Genomic DNA, 24,958 nt, shown 5'->3' on the forward strand with positions numbered 1-24,958 from the left:
CGCGGTTCGATCCCCTGGCATCCCATATGGTCTCCCCAAGCCAGGGGCGATTTCTGAGCTCATAGCCAGGAGTAACCCCTGAGCGTCAAACGGGTGTGGCCCCCCCCAAAAAATCAATATTGTTTCTGCATATAATGTTGGTTTTGTTTTGTTTTGTCTTTGTTTTCTGAGTCACACCGGTGGCACTCAGGGATTACTCCTGGCTTAATGCTCAGACATCGTGCCTGGCTGGCTCGGGGGACCATATGGAATGCTGGGACTCGAACTGGGTTCTGTCCTGTGTTGGCCACGTACAAGGCAAATCCACTACCCCTGTGCTATCTCTCTGGTCCAAGTAGATGTTTTTGACTCAAATGGGCTTGAATTCTTGCTCTGGCACTTAATAGCTAGGTAAAACTGGTTATTTTTTTTTGAGGGGGGGGGGGGGCTCCCCTAGTGATGCTACGGAGTTACTCCTGGCTATGGGCTCAGAATTGCTCCTGGCTTGGGGGATCAGATGGGACGCCAGGGATTAAAACGAGGTCCGTCCTGGGTCAGCAGCGTGCAAGGCAAACACAATACTGGTGCGCTATTGCTCTGGCCCCCAAACTGGTCATTTTTAAAAATCTATTTATTTATTTATTTATTTATTTATTTATTTATTTATTTTGGGACCACACATGATGGTGCTCAGGGGTTATTCCTGAATAAACTCAGGAATAACTGCTGGCAGGCTCAGAGGATCATATGGATTCTAGTTTTCAAAGCCAAGTTGGCTTCAAGAAAAGCAAGAGCCCCTGTTTGCTCTACAGTTTTTCCAGTTCCTGAGGGTTTTTTGTTTTAGTTTTTGTTTTTAGTTTTAGGTCATACCTGGAGGTGCTCAGGGGTTACTCCTGGCTCTGTGCTCAGAAATGGCTCTTGGCAGGCTCGGGGGGACCATATGGGATGCTGGGATTTGAACCATCGTCTGTCCAGGGTCGGCTGCATGCAAGGCAAATACCCTCTCATTAAGCTATCTATCTGGCCCCTGTTCCTTGTTATTTTAAAGTCTTGAAATATTGACTTCCTCGGCTACAACTCTAATATAACCTGAATAAGGATTAAAAGAAACAGTAAACATTCTTAAGTGCTTATATGTAATTAAGGAGAGTTTAAGGTAATGAAATACGAATCTTGACTCACCATTGAACACTTCATTAAATTCACCAGGGGGTGCATGAGTGATGAATTTAGCAGCTATCCGTACCTGCAGGGAAAGAAGATCGATAGTGAGAGGATGGCAAGAGTAACATAAAAGAGACACAGACATGTCTTAAAATGTTCATCACATTCCCAAATAAAGTTTCCTGCTTATCAGAGTCACCTGCTATGCATGCAGCCCAACTTGGTTCTACCACTAGCTCCCTCTAAGTCAGTACCATGGGGTATGGCCCAACCCCTTACTCACAAATTTAAACGAACAAGAAATCCCTTTACTATTTAGGAGCCTTGAGGTTTCCTTTCCACAAAACAATTTAAAGCTGTTAGGGGGGCGGAGGGATAGCACAGCGGTAGGGCGTTTGCCCTGCACTCGACCAACACAGGACAGGACAGATGGTGGTTCGATTCCTGGCATCCCATATGGTCCCCCAAGCCTGCCCAAAGTGAGCGCAGCTGGGTCACACACACACACACACACACACACACACACACACACACACACACACACACACACACACACACACACACAAGCCCTGAGTGCAGCTGGGTGTGACACACATATGACAAACCCCTCCAAACAACAACAACAAAAAGAGCTGTTATTTATAAAGATAAGCTAGGTTGGGCCCGGAGAGATAGCATAGCGGCGTTAGCCTTGCAAGCAGCCAATCCAGGACCAAAGGTGGTTGGTTCGAATCCCGGTGTCCCATATGGTCCCCCGTGCCTGCCAGGAGCTATTTCTGAGCAGACAGCCAGGAGTGACCCCTGAGCACTGCCGGGTGTGGCCCAAAAAATCCAAAAAAAAAAAAAAAAAAAAAAAAAAAAGATAAGCTAGGTTATGGTCAACTGCTTGCACTGCTTTTTTTTTTTTTAGATTTTGGGCCACACCCGGGGTTGCTCAGGGGTCGCTCCTGGCAGGAACGGGGGACCATATGGGACACCGGGATTCGAACCAACCACCTTTGGTCCTGGACCGGCTGCTTGCAAGGCAAACGCCGCTGTGCTATCTCTCCGGGCCCTGCTTTTTATTTTTGTTTCTTGGCCAAATCTGACTGTGCTCAGGGCTCATTCCTGGTGAGCTTCAGGGAAATGCCTTATCTTTTAGTATCTTTCCAGTCCCAGCACTCATTTTTTTTAAGTGTTCACTATCTACCTAGTCCAACTTTTTTCATTTTGAAAAGCATGGCAGAGGTAAGGGAGATAGCTAAAAAGGGTTCATGCACATACTGTTTGCTTGCATGCTGGAGGCCTGGGTTTGAGCTCCAGGCACTTTGTGGTCCCTAGAACATTGCTAAGAGCAACCACTGACATCATGCTAACTGTGGCCCCCAAACCAAAACAACTAAACAAAAAGCATGGCATGAGATGGGATAAAACCAGGTGCTCAGGGCTGGAGAGATAGCACAGTCATAGGACATTTGCCTTGCACGCAGCCAACCCAGAACAGAACCCAGGTGGTTCAAATCCCGGCATACCATATGGTGCCCAGAGACTGCCAGGAGCAATTTCTGATTGCAAAGCCAGGGGTGAACCCTGAGTGCAGCGACGTGCGACCCCAAAACCAAAACCAACCAAACAAACAAAAAATCCCAAGTGCTCAGGCTCTAATTTGGATTAACCTCATCTCTTATTTAAAAAAAAAAAAAAAAAAGGAATGTGGGCCCGGAGAGACAGCACAGCGGTGTTTGCCTTGCAAGTAGCCGATCCAGGACCAAAGATGGTTGGTTCGAATCCCGGTGTCCCATATGGTCCCCCGTGCCTGCCAGGAGCTATTTCTGAGCAGACAGCCAGGAGTAACTCTGAGCACCGGCCGGGTGTGGCCCAAAAACCAAAAACCAAAAAAAAAAAAAAAAAAAAAAAAAAAGTAAAATACAGGGGCCAGAGAGATAGCATGGTGGTAGAGAGTAGAGTGTTTGCCTTGCATGCAGAAGGACGGTGGTTCGAATCCCGGCATCCCATATGATCCCCTGTGCCTGCCAGGAGCGATTTCTGAGCATAAGAGCCAGGGGTGATCGCTGAGAACTGCCGAGTGTGACCCAAAAATCAAAAGAACAAACAAATAAAAAAAAAAAAACCACTATCTGAGTAGCAAACCTATTATATTAATCTATATTTGCAGCAAATCTGCTAAGTGACTAGTCTATTTTACTTCCTCTCAAGATACACTTTTTTGTTTGTTTTGGGGCCACACCTGGTGATGTTCAGGGGTTACTTCTGGCTATGTGCTCAGAAATCGCTCCTGGCAGGCTCGGGGGACCCTATAGGATGTCGGGGAGATCAAACCGTTGTCCCTCCTAGGTCAGCAGTGTGCAAAAGCAAACACCTTCCGATTGTGCCACTGCTCCAGCCCTTCAAGATACATTTTCTTTTCTTTTTTTTTTTTTTTTTTGGTTTTTGGGCCACACCCAGTAACACTCAGGGGTTACTCCTGGCTATGTGCTCAGAAGTTGCTCCTGGCTTGGGGGACCATATGGGACACCGGGGGATCGAACCGCGGTCCGTCCAAGGTTAGCGCAGGCAAGGCAGGCACCTTACCTTTAGCGCCACCGCCCGGCCCCTCAAGATACATTTTCTATGATTCTTTGAAAACTATAAATTTCTCCTCCATGAAACAACTGTATATGTGTAGTCCAAAAATATATTCCCTCGAAGGCTGGGAGACAGTACATTGTTTAGGGTGCATACTAGGCATATGACTAATCTGAATTCAATCCCTGGCACTTGCCCATTGCCAGGTGTGGCCTTGGATGCCTGAATACCATCAGGACAATCAATCCCAGCTCACAGGGCCCAAATAGTACCTCACGCCTAAGGTCTCCTGAGCACCACCAGGGGTCCCCCCCAAATAACTACATATTTATAGTGCCTGGGAGGTTCAGTGGTGCAAAGGTTACTGTGGTTAAATGCCTGTCCTTTGTACAATGGGCTACACATCACTGTCCAGTGCTGTTAACATGCAATCCCATAATTTCTATTGTCTGACATCCATGATACAGTGATAGTGGGTGCAATCTCCATCTCACAGAGATCACCACAACTGAAGCATATAACCAGCAAGCGTCATAACTGAAAGATATTTGAGAGGCATCAAGGAAGCATGGAGAGCAGCAGACAGGGAGACAGAGCTCCTGAGAGAAAGAGATGAGTTAGGCAGACATGGCGCCGAGTCTGCACCTGGCAGAGAAAAAGCTGTAAGGGAATAAAGCAACTAACTCCAAGGGGTGGGGGGGGGAGATATTTGAGGGGCCAGAGCGGTGGCGCAAGCCATAAGCACACGCTAGCCTAGGACGGATCGCAGTTTGATCCCTTGGCATCCATATGGTCGCCCAAGCCAGGAGAGATTTATCCTGGCACATGGCCAGGAGTAACCCCTGAGTATCACAGGGTGTGGCCCAAAAACCCAAATATCAAAAAAAAAAAAAAAAAGAAGACCAAAAACAAAAAGATATTTGAGCCCTGTGGCCTAAAGAGTTACTTTTGGTGAGCAAGTACAATAAGCACTACAAGCAGAATATGTGAGAGCAACACCTCAAAAACTGGTTTAGTGTGTGCGCAACACAACCACACATCTGACGTGATGACCATCAAACTATGTATGAACATTTAAAAACTATTTGTGAGCATGTGAAATGTCCAGTCACTGCAACAACAGCAGTAAAGGGAGGGTAAGAAATATACATATGGGGCTGGAGAGATAGCATGGAGGTAAGGCGTTTCCCTTTCATGCAGAAGGACGGACAGTGGTTCGAATCCCGGCATCCCATATGGTCCCCTGTGCCTGCCAGGGACGATTTCTGAGCATAGAGCCAAAAGTAACCCTTGAGCACTGCTGGGTGTGACCCAAACCCCCGACCCCCAAAAAAGAAATATACGTATGTACTATTACTAAGAAAGCATCTTTTCCAAGAAAGAATAAAACCACACCCATATTTTTACTTACTACATAAGCAACAGTGTTTGAATCTACAATAGAAAAAGTTATTATGGGCTGGAGAGATATCACAGTCGTATGGCATTTGCCTTGCGTGTGGTGACCTGGGAGGGACCTGGTTTGATTACTGGCATCCCATATGGTCCCCCAGCCTGTTGGAGGTGATTTCTGAGTGCAGAGCCAGGAGTAAACCCTGAGCACTGCTGGGTGTGGCCCAAAAACTAACCAATCAATTAATCAATCAGTAAATAAAGGTTTTTAAAGTTATCAATGGGGCCAGGGAGTTATAACAGTGGATAGGGCATATGCATGTTGCTGACCTGGGTTAGATCCCTTGTACCTCACTCACATGGTCCATAAGCCCACCAAGAGCAATTCCTGAACAGAGTCAGAGGTAAGCCTTGAAAATAGCTGGGTGTCGGAGAGATAGCACAGTGGCGTTTGCCTTGCAAGCAGCCGATCCAGGACCAAAGGTGGTTGGTTTGAATTCCGGTGTCCCATATGGTCCCCCGTGCCTGCAGGAGCTATTTCTGAGCAGACAGCCAGGAGTAACCCCTGAGCACCGCCGGGTGTGGCCCAAAAACCAAAAACCAAAAAAAAAAAAAAAGAAAAAAAGAAAATAGCTGGGTGTGGCCCAAATAAAAAAAACAAAAAGCTAGCAAAAGGAAAATTAAAGATACTAATTAATGCCTCAGTATTAATTCCCAAGTTCAGGTTATTAAAAGAAAACCCAATGAAATGAACAGTCATTTGGATAATGGATAAATAATACATATCTAAAAACAGCTTAAGCCCAGGAAGAAAGCTCATGGGGCTGGAGGCATGCTTTGCAGGCAGGAGATCCAGTTTAACCCCTGGTGTGACATGGTCTCCAGTATCACCAGAGTAACCCCCAAGCATTGCGTCAGGAGTAACCCATAAGCACCACTGTGTGAGGGTCAAAAACAAAACAAATAAAAACTTTAAAAAATAAAGGGCTGGGGCCCGGAGAGATAGCACAGCGGCGTTTGCCTTGCAAGCAGCTGATCCAGGTCCAAAGGTGGTTGGTTCGAATCCCGGTGTCCCATATGATCCCCCGTGCCTGCCAGGAGCTAATTCTGAGCAGATAGCCAGGAGTAACCCCTGAGCACCGCTGGGTGTGCCCCCCCCAAAAAAAACAATAAATAAATAAATAAATAAAATAAAGGGCTGGAGAGATAACATGGAGGTAGGGCATTTGTCTTCCATGCAGAAGGGTGGTGGTTCGAATCTCAGCATCCCATATGGTCCCCCGAGCCTGCCAGGTGCGATTTCTGATCATAGAGCCAGGAGTAATGATGCCGGTGTTACCCAAAAATCAAAATCAAAACCAAAACAAACAAACTAAAAAACTAACAACAAAATAAAACAAAATAAAAGAGGCTGGAGAGATACTACAGTATGACAGTTAAAACAAAGCCCCATCAGGAATGTTCCTTGAGCACACAACCAGGGGCACACAACATGGATCAAAGTGTGCTCAAATAAAACAAAATTAGGGCATGAATAGCAAAGCAGGTAGGGTGTTTGCCCTGCATGCAGCTTACCAGGGTTCGATCCCTGGTATCCCATATGGTTCTCTGAGTCTACGAAGAGTGATTTTTCTTTTTATTGGGTGGGGGGCACACCTGGCAGTGCTCAGGATTTACTTCTGACTCTGTAATCAGAAGTCACTCCTGGCAGGCTCAGGGGACCATATGGAATGCCGGGGATCAAACCTGAGACCCGGGTCCCCATGGGTCAGTCGCTTGCAAGGTTATTGTGTTCCTGCTTCAGCCCCTCCAAGAGTGATTTCTGAGCACAAGGCCAGGAGTAATAAGGAGGTAGGGTGGCCAGTGATGTTTGAGATGCATTAAGGATGAGTATATGCCCCAAAGAGGGCATTCCAGGCAGAGGGAAATACGCACAAAACCCTGCAAACCAAATGTAGGTAATTAAACAAGCAAAAAAAATTGTTTTTTGGTTTTTGAGCCACACCCAGGGAACTCGGGTTACTCCTGGCCATGTGCTCAGAAATTGCTCCAGACTGGGGGAACCATATGGGACACCGGGAGACCGAACCAGGATCTGTCCAAGGCTAGCGCACGTAAGGTAAATGCCTTACCGCTTGCACCACCACTGCGGCCCTTAATTAAACAAAAATTCACAAAGTATTGGGGCCGGAGAGATAGCCTGGAGGTGGGGCATTTGTCTTTCATGCAGAAGGACAGTGGTTCTAATCCTGGCATCCCATATGGTTCCCCAAGCCTGCCAGGAGGAATTTCTGAGCGCTGCCGAATGTGACCCAAAAAACAAACAAAAATAACACACACACACACACACACACACACACACACACACACACACACACACCCCAAAACAAAAAATATTTACAAAGTTTCAAACAATGTTATTTTTCTTCACTAATGCCTTTTTTGATTTTAGAAAATAAGGTTTTTTTTTTTTGGGGGGGGGTCACCCCCAGCAGTGCTCAAGGATACTCCTGGCTCCGCACTCAGAGATCGCTCCTGGCAGGCACGGGGGACCAAATGGGATATGGGATGCTGGGATTTGAACCAATGACCTTCTGCATGAAAGGCAAACGCCTTACCTCCATGCTATCTCTCCGACCCCCGGCTTTTATTTTTTTAAACATGCCTTATTTTTGGTTATCGGGCTGGTTATACCTGGTGGCAGGTACACACAAGGTTAGGAGGAGACTACTCTGGTTCAGTGCTTGGCAGTTCAAGCCTCTAGAATTCAAAGCATGCACTCCAGTCTGTTGAACTAGCTCTCTGCACCCTAAAAGAAAAATAGTTGTTTTGGGGTCACACCTGACTCTTGGCTCTGCACTCAGAGGAGAGCATATGGGTGCCAGTGAACAAACCTGGGTAGCCTAGATGCAAGCAAATGTCCTACCAGGGTTCTTCAAACTACGGCCAGTGGGCCACATATTGTATTTATTCCCAGTTTGTTTCTTTTTTTCTTTCCTTTTTTTTTTTTTTTTTTTTTTTTTTTTTTTTGGGCCACACCCAGCGGTGCTCAGGGGTTACTCCTGGCTGTCTGCTCAGAAATAGCTCCTGGAGCAACTTCTGAGCACATAGCCAGGAGTAACCACTGAGCGTTACTGGGTGTGGCCCAAAAACCAAAAAAAAAAACAAAACAAAACAAAAAAAACAACTCATTTTGGAGCCGGGTAGGTGGCGCTGGAGGTAAGGTGTCTGCCTTGCAAGCGCTAGCCAAGGAAGGACCGCGGTTCGATCCCCCGGCGTCCCATATGGTCCCCCCAAGCCAGGGGCGATTTCTGAGCACATAGCCAGGAGTAACCCCTGAGCGTCAAACGGGTGTGGCCCAAAAACCAAAAAAAAAAAAAAAAAAAAAAAAAATAGCTCCTGGCAGGCACGGGGGACCATATGGGACACCGGGATTCGAACCAACCACCTTTGGTCCTGGATCGGCTGCTTGCAAGGCAAACACCGATGTGCTATCTCTCCGGGCCCTCCCATTTTGTTTCTTCACTTCTAAATAAGATATATGCAGTGTGCATAGAAATTTGTTCACAATTTTTGTTTTTACTATAATCTGGCCCTCCAACAGTCTGAAGGACAATGAACTGGCCCCCTGTTTAAAAAGTTTGAGGACCCCTGTGACCTAACCAATGTACTACCTCTATATTATTGCCACAGCCGGATACCCCTACATCTATGTCTTAAATAAAAATGTATATGTTAATAAGCCCATCCAAAAATTTACTATTTACTATGTATGTTTTTGGGTTTTGTGTTTCACCTGGTGTTGCTCAGGGGTCGCTCCTGCCTGTGCAATCAGGAATTACTACTTCTGGCTGGCTCAGGGGAACAAATGGAATGCCAGGGATCAAACCCAGGTCAGCTGTATGTATGCAAGATGCCCTATCTATTGCACTGTTGCTCCAGTTTCCTTCTGTTGTTTGTTTATTTTTTGCCACACTTGGTGGTGCTCAGGGCTCCTGGCAGACTTGGGGGACCATATAAATGTCAGAGATTGAACCTGGGCCAGCTATGTGCAAGGCAAATGCCCTCCCTACTCATTGTTATCATTCTAGCCCTGGTTTTATTTACTGCCACACCTGGAGGTGCTCAGGGCTTACAGGATGGAACAGCATCCCACAAGCAAGTGCAAGTATTCTACCCGGGGGATATTCAGGTTTTGCTCCTGGCCTTGCACTCAGGAATTACTCCTGGTGGAGCTTGGGAACCATTAGGGATGCCAGGGGATCAAGCCCTAGTGAGCCACGTAAAAGGCAAATACCCTACCAGCTGTGCTATCTCTTAGGCCCCCTAGTACTAATTTGGGGGGTGGGTGGGCCACACCCGGTGGCGTTCAGGGGTTACTCCTGGTTCTGTGCTCAGAAATTAGTCCTGGCAGGCTCACGGGACCCTATGGATCCATCCTGGGTCAGCTGCATACAAGGCAAACACCCCACCACTGTGCTATCACTCCAGCCCCCCATTAGTATAATTCTAATGTGAAGACATAAAAGTAAAAGCTATTATACAAGAGTAAAAGACATGGCAGGGATATTGCTCAAGTGGTAGGGCACTTGGATAATTAACCTGAGAGGCCCTGGGCTGGAGAGTAGTACAGGAGGCAAGGAGTTGGCCTTGATGAAGCCATCGCAGGTTCAAATGCCTGGCAACACAAATGCTTCCCTGAACACCAGCAACACTCCTACTAAACACAAAGCCAGGAATAACACGATCCACTGGCTATGTGCCCTCCCACTACCCCAGAAAAACCAAAACCAAAAAGCCAACAACAATGGGACATTCGAGAAACCAGTAAGTACTGGATGGTCCCCCGAGCACTGCCAAGTGCCAAGGGTCGAGCTCATGGTCTCCAAGCACAACCCGCCTAAAGGACTACACCTACTGAACTAACGGCACACTGCTTTAAACATTTTGAACTTTACATACTATTCATATGTCAGAAAATACAATCAGTTGGTGTGGGGGGGGGGTCTCCACACTAAGCAAGGTTACTCCTGGCTGTGCACTTGAGAGTTACTTCTGGGGGACTTGGGAAACGATATGGGATACCTGGGACCAAATCCAGGTTGTGTGTGTGCAAGGTAAGCACTGTACTATCTCTCTAGTCCCTGTCATGAAATAGTCTTTTGATTTACTTCGACCATTAAAGAAAATTAGTTTGTGGGCGATCTAAAAAAAGCAGTGGAGATTTGCCAACCTGAGCATAAATCCTAGGAACTGATTGTTCATTGCTTCATACCCAAGTTTGAGGCTTGGCACATGATAAAGTATATAAGTGGATGGGTTCTAATTTGTTTACAAAACTTTTAAAACCTGCTTCTCTTCTGATCTTAAAATAGCTTGTGAAAAGTAAGCAAGCTGCCAGGTATGGCCCAAGAACCAAAACAAACAAACAGAGAGACAAACAAAACGGTACACAGGGGCCAGAGAGATAGCATGCAGGTAAGGTGTTTCAGCAACCCCTGAGCGCTGCCGGGTGTGACCCAAAAACCAAACAAAAAAAATTTCTTTATTTAACTGTAATTACAAACATAATTGTAGTTTGGTTTCAGTCATAACAAGAACAACTCCCTTCACCCGTGCAACCTTCCCATCACCAATGCCCCATCTCTTCCCTCCTCCAAATCCCCCCGCCCCCGTATTGAGACAGGCTTTCTATATTCCTCACCAGGAGTGATTTCTGAGTGCATAGCCAGGAGTGAGTGTCAGTGGGTGTGGCCCCAAAACCAAAAACCAAAAACCAAAGAAAAAAAAAAAGGAAATAAATTTTCAAGTAGTCAGATTGTCCTCAGCCCCATGACTAATTTCCTTTATCCATAGCTTTTATTTTCAGAAGCTAATCCATATAAGGATTTTTTTTTACCCCTGGCAAGAATAGGTAAAGTTTGTACACTGTAGAAAGGATCACAGAAACAGTAGAGATTAAGACACATACTTTGCATCCAATTCAAACTCCGGTACTGCATATTGTACCCTCTCCTGTTTTCTATCCCTCCCCCCATTAAGTTGTGCATTGAAAAAAGAGAGCAAATGATATCTGATCCTATACTGTGTTCCAATCTCTAAAAGAGAGAACATATGAGAAATGCAGAAAATGCTTTTATTAGAGGCTTATTTAAGACTCAAGGAATATATACAGAGAGTCATTCTGGTAAGCATAAAGCTTTGTTGCTTTATGGGACTTACTAGGAAAATGTCCCTGGGGAGGGGAGAGGTGATGGAATGTTCCCAGCAGTGGCATGTCAGAACACTAGTATTAGAAGAGATGCTCTGGGGCTGGAGAGATAGCATGGAAGTAAAGCGTTTGCCTTTCATGCAGAAGGTCATTGGTTCAAATCCCAGCATCCCATATGGTCCCCTGAGCCTAACCCCTAAGTGCTGCCGGGTGTGACCCCCCCAAAAAAAAGAAGAGATGCTCCAACACAATGAATGCCTAAGATGGTACTGAATATGAGATGCCTAGAGATTCTCTATAATAAAGGGGATGAAGAAACAAGAACTAAGGAAATCTGAGAATGAAAGAAGTTATGTTAAGTTGCTTTTTTCACACCAATAGGCTGTGCCAACACCATGTACTTGATACTATGCCAGGCACTAATTTTCATTTTGTTTTTTTGTTTACATCTGGCAGTGGTTGCCCAGGCATCACTTTTGGTAGGCTCAGGGGACCATACAAGGTGCTAGGGATCGAACCCAGGCAGGCCACGTGCAAGTTAAGTGTCCTACTGTATCACTGTTCCAGCCATGGTACTAGTTTAAAACATATGTTTTCAGGGAAGAAGCTATAATAAAACATGTAGGGTACACTGCCATCACTGCCATGACTGCCATGCATGCAGTCAACCAGGGTTTAATTCCTAAATCCTGGTCCCCATGCACTGCCAAAAGAAATTCTTTTTTTTTGGTTTTGGGGTCACACCCGGCAGCACTCAGGGGTTCCTCCTGGCTCTATGCTCAGAAATCGCTCCCAGGGCCCGGAGAGATAGCACAGTGGCGTTTGCCTTGCAAACAGCTGATCCAGGACCAAAGGTGGTTGGTTCGAATCCCGGTGTCCCATAGGGTCCCCCGTGCCTGCCAGGAGCTATTTCTGAGCAGACAGCCAGGAGTGACCCCTGAGCACTGCCGGGTGTGGCCCAAAAACAAAACAAAACAAAAAAAAAGAGATTGATGAAATCTCTCCTGGCAGGCACAGGGGACCATATGGGATGCTGGGATTCGACCCACCGTCCTTCTGCATGCAAGGCAAAAGCTTCATGCTATCTCTCTGGCCCCAAAATAAATTCTTTTTTTTTCAGCCACACCCGTTTGATGCTCAGGGGTTACTCCTGGCTAAGCGCTCAGAAATCGCCCCTGGCTTGGGGGGACCATATGGGACACCGGGGGATAGAACCGCAGTCCTTCCTTGGCTAGCGCTTGCAAGGCAGACACCTTACCTCTAGCGCCACCTCACAGGCCCCCAAAAGAAATTCTTGAGTATAGCACAGGAGTAAACCCTGAGCACTATTAGGTGTGGCACTAAAAGCAAAATAAACAAACAAAAAAAAGAGATATGTTTTTAGTTCCCGAGGAATTCAGTTTTGGATTCAGGACAGATGTGAGGTAGACAAGGACAAAAGCTTCTGAAACAAAGGAATGTTTTATACTGAGGGATGGTGTACTTGGGACTTTCTTTTTTTTGGGGGGGGGGGGGTTTGGGCCACACCCGGCAGTGCTCAGGGGTTACTCCTGGCTGTCTGCTCAGAAATAACTCCTGGCAGGCACGGGGGACCATATGGGACACCGGGATTTGAACCAACCACCTTTGGTCCTGGATCGGCTGCTTGCAAGGCAAACGCCACTGTGCTATCTCTCCGGGCCCTACTTGGGACTTTCTAGCTAAACTCTGAACTAACTACTCGCTATCTCTGTGCTCAGAGATCAGGCCTGGCGGTGCTCTGGGGACCATGCGGGGTGCCAGGGGATCAAATCTGTGTCACCCATATTTAAGACAAGAGCCTTATATACTGTACTATCTCTCTGGCCACCATGTTTTATTTATTTATTTATTTATTTATTTTGGTTTTTGGGCCACACCCGTTTGACGCTCAGAGGTTACTCCTGGCTATGCGCTCAGAAGTCGCTCCTGGCTTGGGGGACCATATGGGACACCGGGGGATCGAACTGAGGTCCGTCCTAGGCTAGCGCTGGCAAGGCAGACACCTTACCTTTAGCGCCACCGCCCGGCCCCCACCATGTTTTATTTTTAAAATGGGGGTTTTGGGGGCTGGAGTGATAGCACAGCAGTAGGGTGTTTGCCTTGCAGGAGGCCAAACCTAGACAAACCTTGGTTTGATTCTCAGCATCCCATACGGTCTCATGAGCCTGCCAGGGGCGATTTCTGAGCGCAGAGCCAGGAGTAACCCCTGAGCTGGTGTATACATACTGGTGTATTTATTTAAAATAAATAAATAAATAAATAAATAAATAAATAAATAAAAAGTCCCCAGAGCCTGCCAGAATGATTTCTGAGCACAGAGCCAGGAGTAACCTGAATAGGTGTGACCCAAAACAAACAAACAAACAAAAAATAATAACATTATACTGATGGTTCAAAGCACAGCAGGGAAAGATTAAATATTCTGACATAAGGATCCTTTCTTTCCCAACTTCATCACAGTAGTCCATTTACAATTGATTTACTTGGAAGTATCTTATTCAGATTTTTCATTTATGGTCATATGGAAAAAAATGGTATATTCAATAAGGTTAGTTTCTAAATCAGATAAACCCAGAGTGTGAATTTTCCAACGGATTATATTGTTTAGCTTTAAAGAAAATCGTAATAAAATAGCTAGGAGCTCCTAAAGAAGTAAAAATAAACCAACAGCATTCTTTTCCTTTTATTTTTTGAGCCACACCTGGAAGTTCTCTGAGAAATTCCTCCAGCTTGCTGTTGGGGGCACGAAGGGGGATTTTGTTCCTATTTAATGCTCAGGGAGCTACAAGGCACCAAAGATTGAACCTGACTCTCTGACATGCATGCACTCTAGTCTTTTGAGTGCAACTCTTTTCTCTTGAGATAGTTTTATTAGGGATGAGGGGGAGAGGGAGAGAGAAAAACCTTGTGTAACTACAGACTAAAGGGCATCTAGATGTACAATACACTTAAATGAAGATTGTACTAAATCAAAAAAAAAAAAATCTGAATTTGCACCTGCTAAGTTATGCTTTAGTTCAAGGGCTTTCGTAGAAACAAAACAAGAAGGGGCCGGCAAGGTGGCGCTAGAGGTAAGGTGTTTGCCTTGCAAGCGCTAGCCAAGGAAGGACCACGGTTCAATCCCCCAGCGTCCCATATGGTCCCCCCAAGCCAGGGGAAATTTCTGAGCCCTTAGCCAGGAGTAACCCCTGAGCATCAAATAGGTGTGGCCCGAAAAACCAAAAAAAAAAAGAAACAAAACAAGGGCTGGCCGGAGAGATAGCATGGAGGTAAAGCATTTGCCTTGCATGCAGAGGGAGGGTAGTTGGAATCCAGGCATCCCATATGGTCCCCGGAGCCTGCCAGGAGTGATTTCTGAGTGTAGAGCCAAGAGTAACACCTGAACGCTGCCGGGTGTGACCCAAAAACAAAACAAAACAAAAAAACTAAAACCAGAAAAATAACCTTTTAGGAAATACCCAAGGCAGTAGGACAGGTAGGTTGCTTGCTTGCATGCCACAGATCTGGATTTGATCTCCGGTACCACATAACCCCAAAAAAGAGTAAGCCCTGAGCACCGTTGGATGTGCCCACCCCCAATTCATAAAATGCTCGAGGCAAGTAAGCTTTAGGGCTTACTCATCCTCTAATGGTAAAGGTTCACCCAGTATATGAAGGTAACTGATAAACAAGGAAATTATCTTAAAAGTAGATTTTTCATGGCTCTAGAGTCCTCAAATTTTTTTTTTTTTTTGGTTTTTGGGCCACACCCGGCGGTGCTCAGGCATTACTCCTGGCTGTCTGCTCAGAAATAGCTCCTGGCAGGCACGGGGGACCATATGGGACACAGGGATTCGAACCAACCACCTTTGGTCCTGGATCGGCTGCTTGCAAGGCAAACGCCACTGTGCTATATCTCCGGGCCCAGAGTCCTCAAATTTGTGTCTACTGACAATACTTTCCACCTGTTTCCTAAATAATACAGATTAATCTGCTCCTCAAAAAATGTCTGCGGCTGGGGCCACAGAGATAGCATGGAGGCAAGGCATTTACCTTGCATGCAGAAGGACAGTGGTTGGAATCCTGGCATCCCATATGGTCCCCCCGAGCCTGCCAGGAGCGATTTCTAAGCATAGAGCCAGGAGGAACCCGAGTGCTGCCGGGTGTGACCCAAAAACGAAAACAAAAAAAAAGTCTTGAGCTAAAGAGAAAATCCAATGGGTAGGTACTAGCCTTACATACAGTCCACTTGAGTTTTATCCCAAACACTGCATACACCACCAGGAGTGATCCATGGGTGCAGAGCTAGGAGTGGTAAGCCCTGAAAAGCTGGGTGTGGCCCCACTTGTCCTACCCAGAGTGTATTAAAGATGTTATCATTGAGCTTATAGCATACAGCTCCAGTTGTAAATTAAGGTATAGCTGAGGTTATTATATATAAAAGTTCTCTTAGGGGGCCGGGCGGTGGCGCTGGAGGTAAGGTGCCTGCCTTACCTGCGCTAGCCTAGGAGACGGACCGCGGTTCGATCCCCCGGCGTCCCATATGGTCCCCCAAGCCAGGAGCGACTTCTGAGCGCATAGCCAGGAGTAACCCCTGAGCGTTACCGGGTGTGGCCCAAAAACCAAAAAAAAAAAAAAAAAAAAAAAAAAGTTCTCTTAGGGTGAAGGAAAAATATGGCAGCCAAGCTCTTTTTATTTTTTTAGCCTCACATTTTCCTCTGTGTTTCTGAAAAGCTAAGACACAAACAAGGAAATAGTGCAAAGAATTCAAACAAATAGTTAATCCATTTCGAATTTCCTAGGTATTCTATCTTGTCATTTTGGCCTCACTGAACCAAGTTTGAACCCAGTAATCTCAGTAACTCGAAGAGAAGAGCTTTTTCTCGGAAACTGAACTCGGGGATAAGACCAAGCAAGCTTTTCTTTCTGAAAGTCATTACACTTTCAACTTCCTGTTTTATTTAGGCAGCTAGCTCAGCATGACCATTTCAGGTAACAAAGTAGAAGCGAAGAAAACCAACCAACTTCCTCTTTTGTAAAGTGATAAAAAAAAAAAAAAAAACTTGAGCAGTGAGTTATGAGAATGGTTAACCTAGCCTTTACAGAAAAGATTGCGAGGAAAGCAAAGACTTATTCCTTTTCACTTCTGGGCCCACAGCTTTCAGAAAATGTAAGAAAAGAGCAGGAGAGGAGGAGAGGTGGGGAAAGAGAGAAAGAGAGAGAGAGAGAGAGAGAGAAATGTGTTTCATTTCTTTACCTCTTTTTTTTCTTTGGCCACACCTGGTGGCTCTCATGGATTAGTCCTGGCTCTGCACTCAAGGATCATTCCTGCCAGGACATGGTGTGTGTAAGAGGGGGAAACACAAAATGCATGTGCCTGGAATCAAACCAAGATCAGCTGTGTGAAAATCAAATAAATGCCCTACCTACCTACCTACTGTACTATCATTCTAGCCCTGAGAAAAAAAATGGGGGGGGAGGTTGATAAGAGGGTTTTTGGGAGAAGACAACATGTGATCTTTATCTCTACCCCCCAGAAGCAAAAAAACCAATTTCAAATCTTTTGGCTATGAGGGTTTTACCATATCAGCTATTTCTAGTTATCTAGATGAATGAAAACATTGTGATTAATCAATATAAGTCATCTACATTTTGGGGATAGATTTACTTTACTAATCATGATTTCTAGGTTTTGTCATCACTAACATTAAACAACAAAAAATTAATGCTAGGAAAAAGAAAAAAAACTACAGATTGGTTGTTGATTTTCAAGTCTATTATGATCATTAATTTAAATGATCAATATCCATAGGTATCATAGTATTACTTTGATATATGTCAAAAGGTGCTCTTCAGGGCCCGGTTAGATAGCACAGTGGCATTTGCCTTGCAAGCAGCCGATCCAAGACCAAAGGTGGTTGGTTCGAATCCCGGTGTCCCATATGGTCCCCCGTGCCTGCCAGGAGCTTTTTCTGAGCAGACAGCCAGGAGTAACCTCTGAGCATCGCCGGGTGTGGCCCAAAAACCAAAAAAAAAAGGTGCTCTTCAGGGCAAGAGGTAAGAGTACAAGGGGTCTGCCCCAATTTGATCCCAGGCACCATAAGTGATCCACAGCATCACCAGGATTAAGTTCCAACACCAAAGGATGTGACCTACAGACAGATAAAGGGCCTGAGGGATAGTATGGTGGGTAGGATGTTTGCCTTGCTGGTGGCTATCTAAGGTTCAATCCCCATCACTCCACATGGTCTCCCCCAAGCCTTCCAGGAGTTGTCCTTCATCAAGACCAAGGAATAAGTTCTGAGCACTCCTGGGGGTGGCCCCAAACCAAACCAAACCAAACCAACCCCTCTAATTCTCCAAACAACTAAAAGACACTCTAATTTGTGAATATAAGCCATTATTTTTGTTTTGTTTTTGGGTCACACCCTGCAGCACTCAGGGGTTACTCCTGGGTCTACGTTCAGAAATCACTCCTGGCAGGCTCGGGGGACCATATGGGATGCTCGGATCCGAACCACCGACCTTCTGCCTGCAAGGCAAACGCCTTACCTCCGTGCTATTTCTTCGGCCCCTCCTATAAACCATTTTAATAAATTTTATTGAGCTATCTTCCAGGCTTTTAGGACCGTTTATCATCTGTCCAATGATCAAAAACCAAAACTAAAACCTATAGAATTACTTGAACACAATGGACCTTGATAGTTATTCAAATATAATAAGAATATTTTATGTAACATATATATTATATAACTGCTATAAAAAAGCAGTTTCCACGAGAAAAACTAATGTTTTTTTTGTTTGTTTGTTTTGGGTCATACCCAGAGGCGCTCTGGGGTTACTCCTGGCTCTGTGCTCAGAAATTGCTCCTGGCAGATTAGGGGAACCATATGGGATGCTGGGAATCGAACCCAGGTTGTCGCATACAAGGCTGTGCTATCCCCCCAGCGCCTAATGCTGTGTTTTGATGTCCTGTGTGTTTGCCTTCTGCTTCAGCATTTCAAAACAGCATAGCTCCCCCTTCATCCTCTCGGATAACATCCATCAAATTCTTTGAGTTCCTCAGTAAATGTCACCTCCATATGCTTTTTTTTGCTGGGGGGGACGGGAACTGTCACATCAGGCGGTGTTCAGAGATCTCTCCTTGGACTTGGGACATAAGGGGTGCCAAAGATCCAACCAGGCTACACTATGCAAAGCAAGTGCCTCTCAACCTATTATTGTTGTTGTTGTTATTATTATTATTATTATTATTATTATTATTTTGGTTTTTGGGTCACACCCGGCAGTGCTCAGGGGTTACTCCTGGCTGTCTGCTCAGAAATAGCTCCTGGCAGGCACGGGGGACCATATGGGACGCCGGGATTCAAACCAACCACCTTTGGTCCTGGATCGGCTGTTTGCAGGCAAACGCCGCTGTGCTATCTCTCCGGGCCCGTTGTTATTATTATTATAAGGTGGTAGATCTTAGAGACATTTGCATTTTGACAAAGTCACTGTCGGAAGAAAAAAAAAATTGAACTACTGTCCTAGAACCAGAGCTCTAATGAAATCACCTTCATTCCAAAGAAATCATTAAACCATATAAGTGCTGGAAAAGTCCCACAAATTGCTAAGAAAGGGTGTGTGTGTGTGTGTGTGTGTGTGTGTGTGTGTGTGTGTGTGTGTGTGTGTGCTGGAAAAGTCCCACAAATTGCTAAGAAAGGGTGTGTGTGTGTGTGTGTGTGTGTGTGTGTGTGTGTGTGTGTGTGTGTGTGTGTGTGTGTAAAGGGGGGAATAACAAACCAGCAAACAAAAAAACCCAACACAACCGACTCACACAAACCATGCTGGGTATGGAAGAAGCATCCTTAGGATAGATCCAAGGGCACCTACCTGCCAAGAGGCTCATGCCACAGAGGGGCACCAAAGAGCCAATGAGCAGAAAAAGAAAGAAAAATGGGGGAGGGGGTGCACCATTCCCATGGCTATGTGATGTGCCCACTGCATTTGCATTATTCAGGGCTCTAAAGCAAAAGATGGGTGGGCTAACACTGCATTGGAGAAGTAAAGAACAGTTCCCACCCCCAAATGAGCCTTGAAGATGAAGATGGGGGGCCTGAGTAGAACCTGCACACAATCTCTTCTCTTTCTCTCTATTCTCCTCCTCCTCCTCATTCTCTTCTCTCCTTTCTTCTCTTCTCCCTCCTCCTTCTCTTCTCTCCTCTTCCTCTTTCTCATCTTCTCCCTCCTCCACCCCTCCCTCCTCTTCTCCTTTCTCTTCTCCCTCCTCCTTCTCTTCTCTCTCCTCTCCTTCCCTTCTTTCTTCTTCCTCTTCTCTTCTCCCTCCTCCTCTCTCTTCTCTCTCCACCTCTTCTTTCTTCTTCCTCTCTTCTCCTCTTCTCCCTCTTCCTTCTCCTCTTCCTCTCTTCTCCTCCTTCTTCTCTCCTCTCTTCTCTTTCCCTCTTGTCCTTCTCTCCTCCTCCTTCCTCTCTCTCTCTCTCTCTCTCTCTCTCTCTCTCTCCCCCCCCCTCTCCCTCTCCCTCCCTCCCTCCTCTCCACCAGGAAGCAGCAACCGAGATAAAAGGGGTGGCCAGCATTTTCCAAAGTGGGGTGCAAAAGGGGCTCATGGCCCTATTATTATAAACCTCAGGATCCCCTCCGACGAGAATGCAAAACTCCCCCCCAAAAAATGAGGTGTCTGTGCGGTGACGTGGGGTGGGGTTGGGGAATGCTCCCCTACTTGGTCAAGAAGTTCAGTGACAGCAAAAAAAAAAAAAAAAATCACTTCCTGGGGGAAGGAAGGAGGAGCAAAGGGGGAAGTGAAGAGGCCACCCAGACCAGGAAGTGACTCGCCCAGAACCATAATGACAGCTTACAAGAATTAAATAAATTAGGGGGGCCGGAGAGATAGCCTGGTGGTAGGGCGTTGGCCTTGCGCACATCTGACCCAGGACAGATGCTAGTTCAAATCCCAGCATCCCATCTCGTCCCCTGAGCTTGCCAGGAGCGATTGCTGACTGCAGAAATTTTGGGGTGTGGCCCCTCCAAAATAAATAGAATTAGGGGGGATATGGGAAGGGCACCCCAACACTGAAGGGCGGTAAAAGAGCTGGACAAGTGCCCAAACACCCCAATTCATCAAGGCGGGGTTGGAAAAGAAAAGAAGTGTCCCCAATTCCAGCAGGGAAAAATGCCTCCTCTTACAGGAAGGCCTCCGGGCTGCGCCTCCCATCCAGGAGAAATTTCCAGCCGAGTTGAGGAACGGGGGGACCTACTGGGGTTACCGGGGGGACATCAGGGGCCCCCCAAAAGCAGCGCCCCCGTTTGCGAACGGCGGGAGGAAGCGAGAGAGGCGGCGCCCTTACCTTCTCCTCAACCGACACCCGATCCTCGAAGTCGGCCATCTTGGCTGCCCTGGCCCAGCCCGCCCCGGCCGCAAAGCACGCCGGGAAAGCCACGCGAGAGTTGGTCTCCCCGCGCGAGAACACGTCGCCGAAAGTCCCCTACCGAAAGTGTCTGATGCCTCGGGCGCCATGTTTGTTAAGGGCATAGTGGTGGCAATGGGAGGGGCGCCCTCGGAAATTGCCTTGGCGTCGGCGCCATGTTTGTTAAGGGCACTGGGTCTGTTAAGGGCGCCATGTTTGTTAAGGGCATGCGGGGGAAGCCCTTGGAAGTTAGCTTTTTTTTTCTTTCCTTCTCCAATTTTTTTTTTTTTTGGTTTTTATTTTTCTTTTTTTTTTTTTTTTTTTTTTTTTTTTTGTTTTTTTGGGCCACACCCGGTAACGCTCAGGGGTTACTCCTGGCTATGTGCTCAGAAGTTGCTCCTGGCTTGGGGGACCATATGGGACACCGGGGGATCGAACCGCGGTCCGTCCAAGGCTAGCGCAGGCAAGGCAGGCACCTTACCTTTAGCGCCACCGCCCGGCCCTTGGTTTTTATTTTTCAATTGATTTTTTTTAAATGCCCTAAAATAAAATAAAATAAAAAGAAAAGAGAAGAAAAAGAAAAAAAAAGAAATAAAAATTAAAAAAAAGCCTAATTAATTTAATATACCTACTTCATTTTTTAAAATTTATTTAAAGAAAATGCATTACATAGTTGACATCACTGATCATAATACATTTGTTTTAGGAAGACCCAAAGCAACATGATTTTTTTTTTTTTTTTTTTTTTTTGGTTTTTGGGCCACACCCGGTAACGCTCAGGGGTTACTCCTGGCTATGTGCTCAGAAGTTGCTCCTGGCTTGGGGGACCATATGGGACACCGGGGGATCGAACCGCGGTCCGTCCAAGGCTAGCGCAGGCAAGGCAGGCACCTTACCTTTAGCGCCACCGCCCGGCCCCGCAACATGATTTTTAAAAAATAGAAAATTGTAAAGAAAAGCTAAAGAGGGGGGGCCGGAGAGATAGCATGGAGGTAAGGCGTTTGCCTTTCATGCAGAAGGTCATCGGTTCGAATCCCAGCGTCCCATATGGTCCCCCGTGCCTGCCAGGAGCAATTTCTGAGCATGGAGCCAGGAATAACCCCTGAGCACTGCCGGGTGTGACCCAAAAAAAAACCACAAAAAAAAAAAAAAAAAACAGTGAAAAAAAAAAAAAAAAAAAAAAAAGAAAAGCTAAAGAGATGAAAGGAAAGAATTTTTTTAGAGATTAAACTATTTATCTATTTAATTATTCTTTCATTTTTTAAATTTATTTTAAAGAAAATTCATTACATAATTGACGTCTCTGATCATAATACATTTGTTCTAGAAGACCCAAAGCAGCATGATTTATAAAAATAGAACATTGAAAAGAAAAGCTAAAGAGATGGAAGAGAAAGGAAAGATTTTTTTAAAGATTAAATATTTAATAATATATATATTTAATTTATTTTTCATTTTTCTTTTTTTTTTTTCATTTTTCTTAAATTTATTTAAAGAAAATGCCTTCCATAGTTGACATACTGATCATAATAGGTTTGTTTTAGGAAGACCCAAAAGCAACATGATTTTAAAAAATATAAAATTGAAAAGAAAAGCGGAAGAGATAGAAGAGAAAGGAAAGAAGACACTTTTTGAAAATTATTGACTCACAATGAATTCATTAAAGCACCAGCAGAAAGTTTGGTAAGCTCTTCTTTTTTACAAAAAAAGATAAGAGTTTAAAAAAATACAGTAAAGGGGGCCGGGCGGTGGCGCTAAAGGTAAGGTGCCTGCCTTGCCTGCGCTAGCCTTGGACAGACCGTGGTTCGATCCCCCCGTGTCCCATATGGTCCCCCAAGCCAGGAGCAACTTCTGAGCACATAGCCAGGAGTAACCCCTGAGCGTTACCGGGTGTGGCCCAAAAACCAAAAAAAAAAAAAAAAAATACAGTAAAAACGGTGTGAGAGTGGCAATTGCTTGTTGTTTTCATAGGCCCAGCAAAATATGGGGGAAATGGAGGGAAAAAAAGGCCTTGGCCTAAATACAAGGAGACCTTATCACTAAAGTTTTCTGGCATAAGACTGACTCTGGGTTCCAGGCATACTAGGTTATCCAACCCTTGTGGTCCTGATGACATTTTTTGCACATTAGCTGTTGTTGGTGTCAGGTTTCTCTAGTTAAAGATTCATTTTTATTGTGTGATTTTCAAAACTATACTTTGCTACTGAACTTTTTCCTTTCCTTTCTCTTCCATCTCTTTAGTTTTTCTTTCCATTTTCTATTTTTTTAAATGATTTTTATTTTGACCAAAGTGGATTACAAATCTTTCCCAGTCATATTTTAGGTCCATAGTGACATTGAATCAGGGGCATTCCCACCACCAATGTTGTCCTCCCTCCATCCCTGTTCCTACATGCATCCTATATCCCTTCTCCTTTGACCTCCCCCAGGCTGCTAGTATAAGTGGTCCCCCCTGTGTCTAGCTTGTTGTAGATTGGGTGTCGATTCTGTTGTTGTTGGCTTTGGATTTGGTGTTTTAAGTTTGATCATTTTTTTAAAATTTCTACTCAATGTTCATACGACTGTTTGGTCTTGGTAAATTTTCTATTTTTTTTTAAATAATGTTGCTCTTGGTCTTCCTGAAACCAATGTATTAGGTGTTATGTCAACACCATAATGCATTCTCTTTAAATCAATAAAAATATTAAATAAAAAATGACTTTTATTCTGATCCACATGAATTACAAGTCTTTCATGGTAATATTTAAAGTACATAGGGACATGGAATCAGGGGTATTCCCACCACCAGTGATGTCCTCCCTCCAACAGTGTTGTCCCTGTTCCTAGCAGCATTACCCACCTTTGTCCCCCTAGATTTTTTTTTCTTTTTTTGTTTATTTTGGGCCACACCCTGCGATGCTCAGGGGTTACTCCTGGCTGTCTACTCAGAAATAGCTCCTGGCAGGCACGGGGAACCATATGGGACACCGGGATTCGAACCAACCACCTTAGGTCCTGGATCTGGATCAGCTGCTTGCAAGGCAAACGCCGCTGCGCTATCTCTCTGCCCCCCCCCAGATTTTTAATATAACTGGTCCTTTCTGTGTCTAGCTTGTTGAAGATTTGAGTATCAATTCTGTTGTCATTGACTTTGGATTTCGTGTTTAAGTCTGATATATATTTTTTTATTTCCACTCCATATTCATATGTCTGTTTGATTCTGGTACCATCCATTTTTTCCCCTCATTTTATAATAAGGTAGAACAAGCTGATTCAAATTATGTAGTTCTGTTTGAAAAGAAAAAGAAAATAAAAAGGAAAAAAGAAGATGAAAAAAGAAAATAACCAAAATATAAAAACAAAACCAACGGGCCCGGAGAGACAGCACAGCGGCGTTTGCCTTGCAAGTAGCTGATCCAGGACCAAAGGTGGTTGGTTCGAATCCCGGTGTCCCATATGGTCCCCCGTGCCAGCCAGGAGCTATTTCTGAGCAGACAGCCAGGAGGAACCCCTGAGCACCGCCGGGTGTGACCCAAAAACCAAACCAAACAAACAAACAAACAAACAAAACCAACAGGTAAAAAAACCTGGAGGAGTCCATCCAGGGGTTAAATCTAATTGTTTCTTCAGTTTCAGAATTTTCATCTTTTAAGCAGGGAGAGGACTGACAGTGCTTTTTTGGGGGGGTCTGAGCTTCATCCGACCAGTTTCTACTCCTCTCTGTTGTTCCCATGCTAGATCACTAATCTCAGGCCTCTCTCCAAGATAGTCGAGATCAGAGGGCTGATACTGCTAGGCCCAGTGGCTTTCCCCACCTTCAAGAAGAGGATTTAAAATAAAAAAGCGGGGGGCCGGGCGGTGGCGCTGGAGGTAAGGTGCCTGCCTTACCTGCGCTAGCCTAGGAGACGGACCGCGGTTCGATCCCCCGGCGTCCCATATGGTCCCCCAAGCCAGGAGCGACTTCTGAGCGCATAGCCAGGAGTAACCCCTGAGCGTTACCGGGTGTGGCCCCCCCCCCCAAAAAAAAAAGCGACCTTCATTAGTATGGAAGTGACAACTAACTATTCTTCAGCTATTAAAAAAGATATAAAATTTTGCATTTTGCTGCGACTTGCATGGCATTGGTGGGTCTGAAATGAGACAAAAATAAAAACAAATAAGAGATTTTTCTCACCCTTACTGATCTCAGTTTTGGTCATTCCAGTTGACATGTTATTTTATTTTTTGGTTTTTGGGTCACACCTGGCAGTGCTCAGGGGCT

At 45.4% G+C, this 24,958-nt stretch overlaps 1 protein-coding gene across 1 annotated transcript in view; it reads right to left on the reverse strand.

Moving 5' to 3' along the window:
• Positions 1-20,715, reverse strand: part of CAPZA1 (capping actin protein of muscle Z-line subunit alpha 1) — a 48,896-nt gene extending 28,181 nt beyond the window's left edge. The window contains exons 1-2 of the mRNA XM_049765787.1: positions 20,659-20,715; positions 1,162-1,225 (exon numbers count right to left, since the gene is read on the reverse strand). Coding sequence (XP_049621744.1) covers positions 1,162-1,225; positions 20,659-20,697 — 103 coding nt within the window. The 5' untranslated portion in view covers positions 20,698-20,715. The remainder of the gene's footprint in view (positions 1-1,161; positions 1,226-20,658) is intronic.
• Between the last annotated feature and the right edge of the window lie 4,243 nt (positions 20,716-24,958).

Source organism: Suncus etruscus, chromosome 19, assembly GCF_024139225.1.
Source record: "Suncus etruscus isolate mSunEtr1 chromosome 19, mSunEtr1.pri.cur, whole genome shotgun sequence".
NCBI classification, from domain to species: Eukaryota; Metazoa; Chordata; class Mammalia; order Eulipotyphla; family Soricidae; genus Suncus; species Suncus etruscus.